General features: G+C 45.9%; 1 protein-coding gene across 5 annotated transcripts; it reads right to left on the bottom strand.

Moving 5' to 3' along the window:
• Window positions 1-360: 360 nt before the first annotated feature.
• On the bottom strand, window positions 361-16069 carry arid1aa (AT rich interactive domain 1Aa (SWI-like)). 5 transcript variants are annotated; one of them, XM_040117055.1, is made up of 20 exons: window positions 14820-16069; window positions 12070-12288; window positions 11344-11946; window positions 11126-11221; window positions 10233-10473; window positions 9336-9425; window positions 9059-9229; window positions 8167-8500; window positions 7867-8012; window positions 7697-7782; window positions 7344-7553; window positions 7034-7238; window positions 6704-6857; window positions 6389-6558; window positions 6077-6266; window positions 4980-5105; window positions 4079-4175; window positions 3000-3843; window positions 2708-2838; window positions 361-2622 (listed from the first exon to the last, which is right to left on the bottom strand). In XM_040117055.1, exons 1-20 carry the CDS (start codon window positions 15732-15734, stop codon window positions 739-741), a joined length of 6912 nt encoding a protein of 2303 aa, XP_039972989.1. In that variant the 5' UTR covers window positions 15735-16069; the 3' UTR covers window positions 361-738. The 5 variants fall into 5 exon arrangements, with proteins under 5 accessions (XP_039972989.1, XP_039972991.1, XP_039972992.1 ...); XM_040117057.1 differs by having other exon boundaries at window positions 6389-6555; XM_040117058.1 differs by having other exon boundaries at window positions 6389-6552.
• Between the last annotated feature and the right edge of the window lie 908 nt (window positions 16070-16977).

Here is a 16977-nt window from a genome sequence, read left to right as displayed (position 1 = left end):
AAGCCATTTTCTGTTTAACACCAAACTAAAATGACCTCAAAACTCTAGAAGAGCTGCATTGTCAGCTTCTGTGTGAAACGTGTGTTACAGAATGCTTACACTCAAGAGCAGTACGGTACAGAAAATGTCCTACAATCTACTGCACACTGCACAGGCCTCCCTGGTGAAGGTGTCTATTGACAGCACTTTGTCTACTGTCGGGCTGACTGGTGAGAATCCAACTACAGCAACTATAACCAGTAGGCCACTTGTCAGTCTGCTTCAGCTCTGAACGTTAACCAGTTACAGACTCATTGTGCCCTCAAGGGGAGAGCTAGGGCACACTGTTTCTCCCAAACTCACTGTAAACGAGACAGCAACTTTGGTTACAGTTTTTGTTTTTCAGCTATGCATTTATTCATTTATTTATCTTTATTAAAAAGTACTTTCCCCCAAGTGCAGAACAGTCTCCCAGCCGTGGTGCTCTGCTCTGTGTCATCCAGTTGGCATTCATGTTGCAAGTAGTGTCACTTTGTGGGCATCTCTCTGGTTTGTAATCCACCACAGCTCTGTGATTACCCCTCCTTGAGCAAGGACGGCCTGGGGAGGGCTCAGAGAATGGAATCTGAAAGATTTTCATAAATTAAAGACAGTCACTTAAACTTTCCTTGCCCTGTTACACACACAAGCCAGGTTACCAGGAAAGAGGGGATTGGGGATAGAACCCCCAAAAAGTGGAGCCACGGCTCCCTACAGCTGTCATGACTGGCCAATCAAAAAGAGTACATCACAGATAACATGAGATACCAGCGAGTTCATTAGGGGAGACACTGAAAGGTCGAGGAGTCGGGACTCGTGTAGTGTGAACTCTGAGTGGTTCTCCTCCACCTTGGCTAAGGCGTGCAATGCCCGGGCAGCTCGCCGCATCATGTCCGGGCTTGTGGGCTCGAAGTGCATCCCCTGTAGATGTAATAGAGAGCTCTGGCTCTGCTGAAGCTGTGTGGCAGCCAAACTATCCTCCAAGAAGCCCAGCAAGTTGCCCACACTGCCCTTCTGAACAGCGATTGCTCGGGATGCCATAGTATCACCCTGGGCCAGGTTAGCCAGTAGGACCACAGCCATCTCCCTGCAGACCGCAATCTTCCTGTCTCCAATTAACCGCACCAGGTTTCCGTATAGCTTCTCCAACCGACTGAATGGTGGAGTGGCCAAGATGAGGTCCACATTGTTGTCTTGGATGCTTAATTTGCTTAGCGTCTCCAGGACCAGTCTCTGAGGTGACAAAGCACTGTGGGGGCCCAGGGTGGGGAAAGGGTCCTGGGCCTCTGCTGAGGGGCAGACGGCCCAGTGGAGAAGACCATCCAACAGAGGCAAGCAGATGCTCTCGGGGTAGATGGAAAGGTCCAGTTGGCCTGAGATGTTCGCCAAAGTGACCAGTGTGTTCTCCCTCAGGAGCTCCAAGCAGTCCCACCACCATTCATCCCTTTGGCCCACTCCCTCATCTGAATCCTCATCTTTCTCATAGGTGAGCGGGGCCTGTTTGCGTTCAGGGTGCCTGTGGTGGAGCAGAATCAGGCGACCCAGGAGCAGCAGCAGCCCTGGATGTTTGGACATCTCATGGTCATTGCCTGGCACAAAGGAGAGGCTGCGGACAATATTGGAGACACAAATGCAGCGGCGGGCTAAAGAATCCTGCCAGTTAGCCAGTGCAATGAGCGGCCCCTCGTCTTTACTGTGAGGCTCATCCTCCAGGATGGTGCCAGTCTGCTGTGCCTGCTGGGTTAAAACACTGCCGGAGGAAAGAACTGGTCTATTATTCTCTAGGTGACTTGTACCACCTTTTTCAACAGTTTTTGTCTCACAATGTGTTTTCCTCTCCTCCTCACTGCTGAGAGAGGGGTTGGCCTTCTCCAAGACTGTTGCTTTCTCTGAGGAAGATGTCTCTTTTGGTCTTTCTTCTTCATCCTGATGCTTCCTTTTCTCCTCCTCAGTTGGCAAACAATTTTCCCGTATCTCTTCTTCTGGGACACGTCTCTTCAGCAAAAATGGGGGCACAGGTATTCGTTCTCGAGGTTCCAAGAAGTCTTTGCGTGGTTCAAAGTGGGTCTGGATGTGTTCTGTTGAGTCTCCCCCTCCAGCACTCCAATGAAGTAACCCACTGTCAAACTCTTGCAGTTTGCCGATATTATTAGACTGGCAGGCCACAAATGGGTCTCTCTTTCGTACCACCCTTAGGGGAAACTTGTCAAACTTGCTGGCCTGTTTTGGTCTCTCATGGGCAGGTAAGGATGGCAATGAGCCTGTCTGTTCAGATGAAGCACCCTTGCTCTTCCTCTCCTCATCTTCTGTCTTCTCATCTCGACCCCGAGATTTAGAGCACTGCTCTTGATCTTCCTCCTCTTTCACGTGAGCTGCCCCCTCCGTTTCTCGTTCCTCCTCTTCTTCATCATCTTCTTCCTCTTGTTCCATGTCCGCAGCCTTTGGCTCCTCCTCTTCTGTGCTGTCCCAGTCTCCTTTCAAGGCATCAGGATCAAGTAGTGTCCTCTGGCCAGGATCTCCAACCTCATACTCCCGCAAAATGCCAAAGATTTCGATGAGGCAGCGTCTGAAATATTCAACCACCAACTCCAGTAGGCCAGGCAACTGAAGAAAAAGCAAAAATATAGAATATATTAGACACAATCAACATGCTATAAACTATCATTAGGAGCTCAATGTTAAGTCTCACCGTATTGAGATCAAAAGTAGAAATACTGCTGTCGTCATACAGGAGAATGTTGATGGTATCTAAGGCCCACGTACTCTCAGCCAATAAACCAGACTTTAAGGACATCATGACTCTCCAGGCCTCCGGCGTTCCTAAGGAGTCCAGACAAAAAACAATTGGTACCAAGTACTCGCTGAGCAACAACTTGACAAGAAGTTGACTGAGCCACACTCAAGGTGAAGCTAACAAAGGTCAATAATAAGGAAGCTCAATGTCACAGGATGGTTTTGCTATTTATAATCTATCGTCATACCAATATCTTTCACGGTGAGTCTCCGACGTGGTTTGAGGACAGGATGGGTAGCTTCTATAGAGCCCGGGGGAAAAGGCATGTCTCGCCTTATTAGAGGCGACTGCACCGGAGGGGGCACTATGTGAGATGCAGGCACTGGAGGGCCAGCCTTCTGCATCTTCATTACTCCGTGCATGTAGGGAGATTTACTAGGTGATGTTCTGCTCTCCATGGGGCGGGGCATGGAGGCCGGGCTGGACACCTGTGGAATGTGGTTCTGCACACCCTGAGGGGGCTGGTAGTTGGACTGTCCTGAGCGAGGCATAGGTTGACCAGGCCCTGCTGGACCATAGGGAGGCTGCCGTGGGCCCATCTGACCCCCCCATTGGCCGTCATGATTCATGCGCTGTTCTGATGACATCATCTCCTCTGAGCGGTTCATGCCAGGATAGCCGGGTCCCTGGGGTGGCCCCCCGGGGCCACCTTGCCGGCTGGGGTAGTTCTGATAGTTCATTTCTCGCGGTCCTTGCCACATGCCTCCCTGAGGACCCTCAGGACCTGACTGCATCATCTGAGGGGGCATGGTCGGCTGAGCGTTGGGCCCTGTTGCTCCCTGCATCCGTTCACGACCAAAAGGGAAGGGGAACTGATTGCCTGGGCCAGGTGGACGGCGATCAGAGCTGGGGTAAGGCCCACTGCCACTGTACTGATTGTATGACTCCTGCTGTCCTGAAGAGGGTGCAGAGGTGCCTCCTTGCTGTTGCTGCTGCTGCGGTGGTTGTTGTCCACCAGGGAAAGGCCCACTGTACTCCGTCTCATGACGTTTTGATGGAGGGTAACCCCCTTCCACAGGACGCTTGTAACTCTGGACATTAAAAAAGGTACACAGATACACAATTATTTCAAACCATTTCAGTGGAAGTGTTGTAAAAATGGTTCCATAGAACTGTTTCCTGCTTTAAAAAACTAAATCTAGATCGAGTATGATAGCAGCTCTGTCAAATAGAAAAAAAAAATACTAAAACAGTAAAAAGAAAAATATTCACATTATTTATCCCAATGTATAGTGAGAGCTAGTGTAGTGCAGATGGGTCATTTACCTGTTGTTGTTGTGGGTACATTCCAGGCTGCTGATTTGGGTAGGAGCCAGTAGGGGGCGTTCCCTGTCCAGGATACTGATTACCATAGGAATCATGCCTGAAAACATAATGCCCAGTCAGTTTGACAATGAAAATAATACTATCCATCTCTCACTCACTCAGCTAAAACAAACCCACTGTTACACATGTACAGTCAGGCACGCAGTCAGCATTATGGCACCTACTGATGAATTCACGACCATAAAAAGATATCCATTTGCAAAGGTTTCTTGTTAACAGCTTAAACTCAATTACATTATACTGAATCTCCATTATGCCAGTCTCAATTGTATCAGTGATTCATTTATTAAATTATTAAAGGCAAATGTAAATGTTGAATATAAATACATAACCGATTGTTAACTGTACTGCTTACTAGTTGGTAAATAATACTAGCCCCCAGACAATTTCAATTGGATTCACACATTACAAATTGAAAGTACATTTTCATCAATGCAACTCTGTCTGTGCTTAAATCACCCCATCCACTTACAATAAGTTCAAACAAAGCTGTGAAGATTAAGTAAAATTTGGAGTAAATATTTTATCCAAGAAGGATGGCAACAATGATGCTAATGTTTATGATGCGATCATGTACTGTTAAGTATTTGTCAAGGTCCTAAATGTCAAAATAATGTGAAATAAACATTTTACAACTGGATGAAACAGGCCGACTTGCAACGACACGGAAGAACCTTCATATGTTTCCAGCATTTCTGGGCATTTCCTGAAATGCTGAGTTGCCTATTATTACATTAGGATTTACAATAGCAATATATTTTTTAGATGAAAAATGATCAGTTTCCATTGACAGGAGCTTTAAACCTAAGAAGCTTGGCAAATAAGTGATATGTGAACTGACCGTGGCTGCTGTGGTGGGAAGCGATTTGGCGAATACATCCCCGTGTCGGCGTTGGCAGGCATCATAGGGTTTGGCTGAGGAGCACCAGATCCCATGTTGCCCTCTGGGCCCATTCCTTGCTCGGATCTGGGAAAATCAGAACAATGGGCATGGTAGGTTTTTATTTCATGTTTTTCTTCACACAGACAAACAAATTATGTTCCTCAAAAAAAAGCAATGAGATAATAAATGTTACAATCACAACTTCAACATGTATACTTGACTGCAATTCAATCAGCTACTAGCCAAAATTCTTAGTCGTGTTCTTTATCTATTTTTATTTTTTTTACCTATCCTAAGCCTATGACTGCTACCAGTCAGACTGGTACAAGTGTTTGATGGTAATATACTGACACAAGTGACTTAGAGAATTTACCAATTTGCCAGTGTTGTGTTTACAAAAATAGTGTTATTTGGTGTGCTCGGAAAAACACCAGACAGAACTTTAATAGGTAAGAACAAGGCTTTTTCAGTGTCTAAACTAAACAAATGAAATCACAATCACTCAAATATTTTGAATTTTAAATATAGACTCCAAGGTTAAATTTACAATTTATAATTTCTGTTAAGTTATTTGTCAGAGCAGCACAAATCCACTGCACGACCCTTCCTCTACCACAAGGACAACATATCAGCATCTGCATGTCAGTGAGCAACATTGTAAATCAAAATGAATAATAAAGAAATTAATAATAAAATGAAACAACACATAGGACTACAGTCCAACCACATCTTCCTTCACAAAACAAAAAACAAAAACAGATTTTTCTCATGTGTGACTGAATTTGAAGATTGTATTTGGTTCTTTTTTCCACAACAACACCATGACAATCCTTGGCATTTGTTCATCAACTCAATGCATAGTTAAGTGAGTAAGCCAGCAAATCCCAATGCATTTCTTGAAATTCAATCATATTTATATAAAATCACTCCTGAGGGTTATTAATTGGACATACGTTTTCTGACCTGCAAGAGAACTTTGAGGTTTGAGTGATCATGAAAATGTCTCCTGGTTATAATCATTAGTGTTCAATGACCTTCCATTCAATAATTCTTACCTTCTGTCGTAGCCTGGTCCATAAGGATACTGCTGTCTAGGACCCATTGGCATCGTGCCCATTGCTCCAGGTGGTCCTCTGTTGAATGGAGGCTGCTGCTGTTGCTGCTGCTGTTGTGGCGGTTGCTGCTGCTGCTGGTCACCCACCCCGCTGTTAGGGCCCTGGTTAGCAGGTAGAAACTGCTCCCCGACTGCAAATGCATTCAGAATTAAAGCCCATTTAGGAGTCATTAACTGAACGGGTAATTAATGAGGCATGTTAGCTTGTAGGATAACACGATCCATTCAGCTCTAGTCCATTCAGGGTGCCCACCTTTCCGCATGTTACCAAAGGGGTCCTTGTTGGGTTCATAGGTACCCATGCGCCCCTGCATATCTGGCGTGTTCATGCCAGACTGATAGGCAGAGTTGGGCGTCATGTTCTTCCTGGGGAAAGCAGGGTCATTTCCTTCAGAGAAGGGGTCCTGCAGGTTAACGCTGCTCCTGGGGGGGAAGCAAAGGTCAGGGGGAGGGGAAATTAGGAGTAGGTGGGAGAGACAGAAGAAAATGGCAGAAAGAAATTAGTTTCTCTTATTATAATATCTTTTAGAAGCAAAAATTGGTTGGTAAAACCTTAAACAAGACTCACCTGGACACAGGTGGCATGGGGGGCATCTGGGTGTGAGGAGTGGAGGCCGGGGTGGGAGGTTTTAAGTCTCCCCCCTCAGCCATGGAACTGCTGGTGGACTGGGGTGTCTGAGGACCCTGCAGAGAGCCTGACCCAGCTGTGGAGCAGAGGGACGCTTCAGTTTGAAATAAGAGAGGAGCAGACAGACATGGTACATGACTTTAATGACACTCAAACAGAACCAGTTATGTATTTTTGTTGGCTTTCAGAGTGGTGCGATGTGGGTTACTGAATTGGAACTGCACTGAAACTTGTGTTCATCTGAAAAAACGGCATGGGTAATGCTCTAACCTGGAGAGGGTGGCTGGACCTTAGCAGCTTGGTTCTTTTTGTTGTCTGAAAAAATCTCAGGGGGAGGGTCTTCACCACGCTCAATTTTGCACTCAAAGGCATACAAACACTGGATATACTGTTTCTTCAAAGAACTGGCAGCACTGCTGGATGTACCCACATTCAGGGCAGTGGCCAGATCTCGCCATTTCTTATTCTTATTCACCTGAGACACACAGAACGCAACATAATTAGAAAAGATACAGCAAAGTAAAGGGCAGGACATAAATGTGCTCTGGAATTCACTGTTGTTTCTAAATGCCATATTAACCTGTGTCATGCCTCCGATCTCTTTAACTGACATATACAGCTGGAAGAGGTCAAGGGGTTTGCGTCCTACAGCGGGCAGGTTGCTCATGCCCATGGCTTTCTCTTCAATGAAGGCCAAATAACGGTCCACCCACATCTTTCTGTCCGGCTCCGGTCCTAGTTCATACAGGCGTGTTATCTTTTCACTGGTTGTGGTGGAAGAATTTGACTTCTGTTTTGTGCAAGAGAAATTAGAGGCCAATTTTAAAACAGAGTGGAAATTCTGCAGATGCACCAGAAGAAGACATTTGAGGTGGTGAGACTGTCAAAAACTTTCAAAAATACTGTTCTTACAACATATAGCAGACAGGTTACCTTTGACTTGGAATCTGGCTTGGGCGTTCCACTCCCATCTACTTTGTTATTCATCTTATTGTTCATCTCTGGACTGGGGGCCATACCTAGAGACAATGATGGGGATTGGAATTAGCTGTGAAATAAAAAAAGAGAATAAGACTAGGTGCAGTTATCTCTGTACAACTTACCACTTGAGTTATTGGCCATGTTTGGCCCCATAGGATACGGTGATCCGCCTTGAGCGTTTATCATTCCAGGCATGCTGTTCATGGGAGGGCCATAAGGCGGTCCGGACCCCATCATGCCAGGAGACATGTTGGGGTAACCAGGCATCCTGGATAGAGGAGAAAATATATGAGAATCTAGTTTGCACAGTAGTGACAAGGTAAGATACAGCTATCTCATATTTAAGCTTAAGTGAGAAGTCAATTGGAAGTGTTGTGTGAAGTAACTAGAAGTAGGCACATGAGGATCCAACAGAAACCAACCTGTTGTGCATGGAGTTGGTGGCAGGGTGCTGCATGGCTGTGGGGTCCTGCGGCTTTCTGTTCATGCCTGGTGGAGGACACATTCCTGAGCCTACCTGGGGTGGCATGTTACCCATATTAGGAGGCATGTTTGTACCCATGTTGGGGCCTATGTTGGGACCCATGTTGGGACCATAGGGACGTGCCCCCATTTGATTAGGAGGCATCCTTCCTGGAGGCATGCCAGCATATGGTGGCCCCCCACCCTGTCCTGCCATAGGGTTCATTGGGCCCATGCCTGGACCAGGGTAGTTGGCATTGGGCATGTTGCCATAACCCGGTTGACGGGGATAACCTAAGGATGACATTATGACAAAAATAACCAGTTAATGTAATCAATGGCTAACGCTTTACACTGGTCTGGAAAAACAAAAATCACAGCAAAACCCTGAAGTTTATTTGTGTTCAACATTAAAAGTGGATTATTATAGCTATGACAAAGTCTTTTCCTAAAGAGCTGTGTGAGGCAGACTTTTTCCCCACTGTGAGTTAGCACAGAGAGCTATGCACCATGAGCAACAAGCCTTCGTCACAGTCTCAGCTCTACTGACAGGAGGCTCTGCTACGTCAGCTGACTCTCTGCTTCACAGCTATAAATAGCAGCAAAAGAGTCAGAGGGAGGGACCAACAGTAGCAGGGTATTCTTACTAGCCAGGGAGATATATTCCATAGATTTGTCTACTGTCAAATGTGTATATGACAAAACTTCACACATAAATCAAAATTTAAGCCTTAAAAATTTCCATCTCTAGAAGCCATTTCAATTCATCTTTTCACGTAGTAACAGCATTTCAAAACAAAGCAAAGCTCTCTCTTCAAGTCAAACCCTGACGGATGATTCGAAAGTACACACCTTGGGGGCCATACTGTCCTCCTTGCTGCCCGTAGCCACCCATGGAGTTGTTCTGCTGATATGGGGCCATCCCGGGATGCATCTGTCCCCCTGAGGACTGGCGTGGCGACAGTGCAGAGGCTGACTGGGGGGAGCCATAAGGGGGCATCTGAGGGTTTCTCTGCATAAAACCTGAAAAAGGGAAAGAGACAAAGAAAGTGCCCAGACTCAGATGCTACAGCAAACATTCCTGACATGTTAAGCTCTGTGATCACTTTGCGTTTAGACTGCAGCATACCTCGGTCCTGGGCCATAGGAGACTGGCTCATTGCAGGGTGTAGGGTCCCATCCGACTGCACACTTGATGGCCTGGGAGGCATCTGGGTCCCTAAGCAATAATATTTAACTAAAGTTAGGATGGGCTCAAAAAAGATGTAATATAAGTACTGAGTTTAAAGCCACTTTTTAAGTAACCAACATGGTTATTCTGTCTAAGGACAAAAGCAGATTCCCACACTTAAGCAATCAACAAAACTAACCAGAACAGTTGTCAAAAAAAAAAAAAAAAAGTTATCAGCAAAAAGAGTTTCCCACCAGCTACCTGAAAGGCAGCACATTTTGAGTTGGATTATAGGAAGTATCAGTCGATTCTAAAGAGCAACTCAGCTGACAAAAATGGTAAAAAAAAGTGGGTATCAATTTTGTGGGTGGAAAAAGAAAGAAAAAAACCAAAACAAACCAAAACTTTTCTACCTAACAAGAGAGGGTGCTACAGTTTTAAACTTTTGCAAACTCCCAGAATTTTTTAAGCAATTTTTAACATCTTTAACCCTGCCATACCACCTGGTCAGTCCTTACAAATGCATGTTTTGTGAATGAGCATAGAAAAAATAAGATAAAGAATGGTATTGTATCAATGTGTGGACCTACTTTTTTCAAACTTTAAAGCTCAGGAAAATCAGGGTTTATAATTTGAGAACATGAGTTATATATAACAGTAGTTTGTTGTTGTTAGTGTTCTCCATTAAAGATGTTTACAAAATTCAAGAACTTGATGATAGAACTTAAGGTGCTATGAAGTGCACTTCCCCTTGTATGCAAACTTAACACATCATTAATTTGACATTAGTCAGAAATTACAAAAGTCTATTACTGATCATATCTCTCATTTCAGTGTGTGAGGGAATCAGCCCACCTGGCATGTTGGCGGGTGACAGCGGTCCTGTGCGGGGTGTGCTGGCACTGGCAGGGGAGCCAGCTGGGGAAGGTGAAGGCCCTCGGATGCCTGGCAGGTGGGGAGACGTGTGAGGAGAGAAGGGCGACTGAGCCGGGTTACTCTGCTCGCCCTGGCTGCTCGACACACCTGACGTGCTCACGCCAGGACTCAGGGCGCCCTCTGTTCCTGTAGGCAGGTCATCGATTGAACCTGACAGGTCCTGAAAACATGTACAGAAGAAGTACAGGTAGGGTAAAGAAAAACGGCATAATAGAGAAAACAGAAAAATTACGATTAATGGCTTGAAAGGATTCAGCTCTTGTGCATTTTATACAGACTGTTTTTTTTTCACATTTACAAACATAAATCATAACTACTAATAGTATTGTAATGTTTATTTCATATACTAGCAAGTTGCAATTCCTTCTGTTTTGTTAAGATAGAAGTGGGACAAATAAAAATACTATACACACACACACACACACACACACAGACCCAGAGGCCTTTGTCCTTATTTATCTCTTTCAAAGGAGAAAAAAAAAAAAAAAAAAGAGTATGCATTAGTGAAGGGGGTTGTCATGGTTACTAAGGTTTGTAGGATGCAAGCTGAGTCAGCATGTAGCAGTAGCATTGCCATGTGATTTAATACACAAACTCTTGTATTCATTTCAGATCTACTCATTTACACAGCACCTTTTTCCACACACATCAGCCACACAGTTGTCTCTCAAAAACCACTAACATGCAGCAGCTAACCACTAACATACATGACATAAATAGAAAGTAACCCTCTAACATAAGGGTGACAAGTAAAAACACAATGTGAAAAGGACTATTTATGTTCCAGCAGTGATATAACAAGCATAACTGACCGGAAGGCTGGAGGGGCGGCCTTGGCTGTCCTCTGGGCCAGATTTAGGCTGAGTGGATGGAGGGGCGTTGGACTGAAATGAGTCCTGGGATACCTCCTAAAAGACAACAGAACACATGCTTAAGTGTACTGCCAGAGATACAGAAACACGAGCGCGCGAGCGCACACAGAGAAGGGTAATTAAGTATGATGAATATGATCCCACGCTGAGGGTAGTACCTGCTGTTGTGGAGGAGGAAAGCGCTGATAAGGTGACTGTTGTGCTTGCTGCTGCTGCGGGTTCTGTGGGTACGCTGCAGGCTGGACCTGTGGGTGTTGGCTGTGTCCCGGTGGCTGCTGTGGAGGCTGAGACTGTGTCTGCTGTTGCTGCGAGGGTGGCTGCTGAGACCCCTGTGTGGATCCTGGGTAGCTTGACTGGCCCTGTGATCCAGGGGGAGCTTGGGAACTTGGCTGCTGTGGGGCCTGACTGGGAGGACCCTGCTGCTGGGCGTAGGGAGACTGGCCAGACTGTGGGGCTGAGGCTTGAGAATAAGGTGGCTGAGATTGTGGGGGCCCTTGGGATGGACCTGGCAGTGGCCCCTGAGGCTGTGGGGGCATGTGGGGCTGCTGATAGGGTGGTCCTCCCTGGGTGTGAGGAGCAGAAGTTGGCGCAGGGTGGGGTTGCCCTGGGTAAGGTGTCTGGCCACCTGGTTGTCCCGGTGGGGGCTGGGAGTAGGGGGTTTGCTGCTGGCTTGGATGAGGAGCCTGGCCAGGCTGGCCGTAATACTGTGCCTGGCCCTGAGAGCCATAGCCTCCCGGTCCCTGCTGGCCATAAGATCCCATCTAAACAGAGTAGGCAAACACATAAGACTTCAAACACAACTGAAGAAAACACTGATACTGATAAAAGGATAAAATTAAGGGAGAGAGAGCTTATTTTTGAATAAGAGAAATTATGTGAAATACCTGTGGACCATATGGCATGCCACCCATGCCTCCAGGGGTACGTCCTTGCATTCCCACTGGGTATCGCTGAGGACCTGGAGGGCCATAACTCTGGCCAGGGTAACCGGGACCCTGTTGTGGACCTGTGGGAGGCCCCTGCTGCGACTGCTGACCGTATGGACTGCCTGCTCCGTATATTTGACCTCTCATTTTTCCCATTGGGTCCATGGGACCAGGTGGCTGCACATGGTAAGAACATGAAAAAATAAATTAAGTCAGCTACCAAACACATAGGAGAATTCTAAATAACAAGTGCTACAACTTACATACAGTAACTCTTATGAATTAATTACGCCATTACTGCGTTTTCTTCTAAGTCCATACAATACTTGGCCGCCGTGTGTAACTTTTGAAGGACTAAACGTGTAAAAACAAACTTCAGTGAATGAGGAAACGGTGCTTTTTTCACCTTATTTCCCACGGTCATTACCCTGATTTTTTTACCTCGCTTTGCCATAGTTTCGGAAGTCAACAGAGCTATATATATCTACTTTCGAATGGAGGGCAGTCTGCCCAATCTTAAACATATCCCAGCTGTGCTCCTGTTTTGAGCCTGGTCCAAGTATTTTTTTTTTTCCCCAGAGAAGCCAGTTTGGCTCAGGATGAATGACATCAGCGATGAAGGAAGTACTTTCACAACAGCCGGAGAGAGTGAAAAATGTACACCAGCATACTCTGTCCATAACCCAACAGTTAGTGTAAACATCTTTCATGTAAAATCCAGGTTTAAATCATCAGGGTCTTCAACTTACTACTACTAGAACTTACTTACTGGGCTAGAACATTATATTTAGGATCCAATTATCCCCTCACCTTCACGAAAACTACTTGACAATAAATAGTCTGGAATTTTCTTATAATTTCAGCAAAAGAACAAAGAACATCTACTTTAAAACCTACAGAACACTCTTACATTAACCGATTTCCCACACATGCAATTTGATGAGAAGCGCCTCCTCAGCTCAACAACAGCCCTTTTCAAATAGTATGCAAAATTCCTTAAGTGACATTTTGCAGATCCAAGATAATGAATTGAAATAAATAGGAACAGCACATGGCTAATCTGCATAAGACAGAGAGGAAACTCCCTTGGTGGGTGAGAGATGGTGGACTGCCTTCTGATTGGCTTGGGGGGAGGATTGGGGGGAATTCTTTGCAGTCACACAGTCAAACTTGTGTGGCATGCTAGGCACAGCGGCAATACACACACACAATCTCACGGGCAGAGCTCTGATTTGCAATTTGTTTCAGTATAACAAGTTACAATATGAAAAAAAACCAAGCTGTCTGTCAGTATATAATTTGTTTATCTAGGGATTATGAAGCATAAGTAGTAAGGTGGTATGTAAATAAATAAGAAAAACTAATGGAACGGCAGATGTCACAAGCCATTCTGTAGTAAACAATTAATGACTGTAGTAATGCCGTTCCATGCTTTTATCCGAATAACATGCAAAACGACACAACACTACCTGTCACATATGATGATGCAGGCTGCAGTTGTCATATGAGCACATATTTCAACCATCAAGCTACAAAGTATGTGATAGGACTGGTTCTTATGGGAGTTCTAAAACCGTGCCGCAAGTCTTTTAGAACAGATCCTTTGAATTTGTATAAATGTGAATCATTTTGGGATGCATTTGCTAAAATAAAATATATAAAACGATGCATCATTCATATCACAGTTGCTCCAATACTATATATTTTATTGAATAATGAAAAGTGGAGCTGCGAAGGGAAGGGAAGCAGCAATACCCCGGGAGACCCTGTGATGAGTTAATGCTGTGTGTTCTTATCAGCAACTGTTGCCTTGCATCACATGTAATTATAAATGGCCATGAGCAGCGGATGAGGAGCCAATCAGATTTCAGCTAGCATGTCAACCCAAGACCAACTATCTCCTGGCTTTGACAGCAGGATTTTACCTCCACAATTCAAATCCCAGTGCAAACTGCAATCTGCAGGCTGCAGTCACTCACTCGTATGGCTGAGCTGACTGTTCACAGGCAGCGTGCACGGAAAGGCCAGCGGCTTCTCCGCACAGGAAAACGCGTTTAATCAATATATGATTACCACGTAAGAATTTACATTCTTCCCTGGCATCTTCTAGGACATACAAGTTATTTAAACTGGACCAATACAGGCCATTTAACTAACCGTGAAAGGCTGATTCGGCATGCAACACGTTCCCTTCGTCATGGCCACAAAATTACAGTTTATCGGGCGAGAAAACAATACAAATGTGAGCTATTAAGCAACTACCATAATCTAATGTGTGTGAGAACATGTTGCCCTTCCTATACCCGTGTGATTTAAATACGTTTATTACACAATGCGCTGTAAATTCAACGTATAATGCGAGGGGCATAGCTATCCGAGAAAAAACGAGCCGTTGCTCTTCGGCAAGTATTTTCGCCCCTTTTCAAAGTCGGGCCTTCTGGGCTCCCTGAACTTCCTTACATCGATTCAACAACTCATATCGTCCTCAAGCGTCACTATTGTATTGCTACATACCCTTAAAAATTACAAATAACTGGTATTTAACGGTCTGGTGTAAAGGAAAAAAACACACACGAGAGGCAGCCATTTTAGAGTCTTTGCGAACTAGTATCAGACAATGGCTGGCCTGCTACGTTGTGAACTAGCTAAGAGGAGGGAAGGAGACGTGCTAAAGCCCAAATCATGTTCCTGTAATAATGCGATTTTACCTGGTTTCTAACTAGCGGCTGCCCGGCACTTCCCGGGCTCATAGGCGACGGGTGATGGCTTCTTTGTTGCCAACCCGGATTGCTCCCTCCATACTGACCGCTAGTGCCCATGTCTCCTGGTCCCTTACTAGCTCCTTCTTGGCTACTGTAGTCGCTTGACGGATAGTTTGGATATCCCCGCGTGGAGCTGGGCGAGGTTAGGAGCTTGTTGAGTGTCGGCGTGGATGTAGGCTGAGGGTTTCCAATGTTATATCTCTGGTTACTGTAAGATCCAGCCATCGCCGTGGGTCCTCCCGCTGGTGGCTGCTGCTTAGCTGGCTGCCCCCCAGCTGTCGGCGCCTGGGTACTGCGAGGGGAGTTCATGGCGTACGCTTGGCCAGGATAGGGAGTCCTGTTCGGGAATGGATTGTAATTGTTAAACTGGTGGTTTGAAAAGCCATGATCGTGTGAATTAGGTTGATACGGGTCCATCATGTTGGTCGACTGTACGACCGGACCCGCAGCAGCTGCCATGCCAGGGCTTTGTTGTCCGCCATGTTGATGAAAAGGGGCCCGACCGTAGTGCTGACTGTATCCGTATGAAGGTGGGGGAAAAGCGGTGCCGTGGTGATGCACCAAACCGGGGTGGTTATTTCCCTCCAGTCCGACAGAGTCATTCTGGTTATTATTGTTGGCCCTGGGCGGGTTCCCATTCCCGTTCTTCATCTCAGGTTCCCCACCTCCCCCTGCATTTCCACCGTCGGCCCCGTCCTGCAGATCCCCCCGGCCCGGCGATCCGCTGTCCAAGCCCGGCTGCTTTTTGTCTGACTGCTTCTCCCCCGGTACCGTCTCCTCCTTAGGGTCTCGATCCGGCTTTTTGAGTTCGGTAGGCGGGCTAGTGTTAAGAGTGGCGGCGCTGGCGACCTGAGCGGCCATGATATACCCCCCCCACCTCTCTCTCCCTCTCTCGGCGAGTCAGTCACAATCACAAGCTAGCATTGAATATAAATAATTGTTTATAACCATTTATCCTTGTGCCGATTCATTCCCACCCCTTATACCGGACCGAATCCGGCTGCCATCCCCCCGGTTCCGGTTCCGTAAATGGGTTAGAGAGATGATGGAGGCTCCATACAATGCGTAAAAAAGCGACAGAAATTGTTGTGGGAGTTGTGTTACTGAGCCCGAGTAGAGGTAGGGAGCGAGCCTAACCAACACGAGGCTCTCCTAGATACAGCCATTTTACCGAGTCGCACAGAGGGCTGCAAAACATGGACTGGATCCTCCGCGAACGCGGAGCGGACTTTTTGTCTTACAGCCTTACATTGCGCGCGCGCGCGCACACACACACACACACACACACACGCGAACACACACCCCCATAGGTGGAATATTTTCACCACATGAAGAGTCTAATGTTCACACAACTCAAGAATGTTGTGGTACCAACATGTTAAAAAAAACAATGTGCTTAAAATTAAACATCTAAGTGGCTGTGCTTTACAAAAGAAATGTGCGTGTGAATGGTGAATTTTATGAGTGATCAGTGCAGGGGCAAAGTAATTAATAATGAAATACATAATTTTTTCAAGTGTGTGTGTGTTTGCGTGGATTTGGATGTCACAACTGCACATGTGAGGAGCTGTACTGCGCACACTGCAAGGTGGGAATTAAATGTATTAAACAGAGGAAACTATTTGCAATGAGTTGATTTAGTGTAATGCAGTTATGACTCTCACTTGGAAAAAGAAAGACTAGTAATTGCCATATCGACAAATGTATTCAGCAAAAAAAATAAAATAATAATCTACCTATGTACATTGGCGTTTTAGTTATTTCCCCACAATGATTCTGAAGGGTATTTGAGCGAGCGAAGGGAACATACAGAGCTTTTTCCAGAGCAGAAGGAGGTAGCCTTGCAGCAAACGAGACTACCAATGCACATTCCCTCTTCTTCCCTCCCCTGCCTGCTGCCTGCTCTGCTCTCCGCTACCACCCCCTCTCCTCTCCTCTCTGTCTGTCTCTCACTCCAGCAGAAACACTCTTCTGCTGAGTGTGGGGGGATGGGCGCCCAGGCTCCAGCTCTCTCTCTCTCTCTCACCCCACTAACATTGAACCACGGCGTGCAGGGGAAAATAAATAAATAAATAAGAAACCCAGACCTTATCTACCAGACAGA

Source organism: Xiphias gladius, chromosome 22 (assembly GCF_016859285.1).
Source record: "Xiphias gladius isolate SHS-SW01 ecotype Sanya breed wild chromosome 22, ASM1685928v1, whole genome shotgun sequence".
In the NCBI taxonomy this organism is placed as follows: Eukaryota; Metazoa; Chordata; class Actinopteri; order Istiophoriformes; family Xiphiidae; genus Xiphias; species Xiphias gladius.
This window is presented reverse-complemented; position numbering and strand designations above follow the sequence as displayed.

Excerpts from the sequence above, each read along its gene's own strand:
- arid1aa (XM_040117055.1), bottom strand. The coding sequence starts at position 15,734 with ATGGCCGCTCAGGTCGCCAGCGCCGCCACTCTTAACACTAGCCCGCCT. Across the intron at positions 11,222-11,343 it reads TTCCTCCTCCACAACAGCAG|GAGGTATCCCAGGACTCATT; the intron begins GTACTACCCTCA and ends GTTGTCTTTTAG. Across the intron at positions 6,267-6,388 it reads CTTTGGTAACATGCGGAAAG|TCGGGGAGCAGTTTCTACCT; the intron begins GTGGGCACCCTG and ends ATGCATTTGCAG.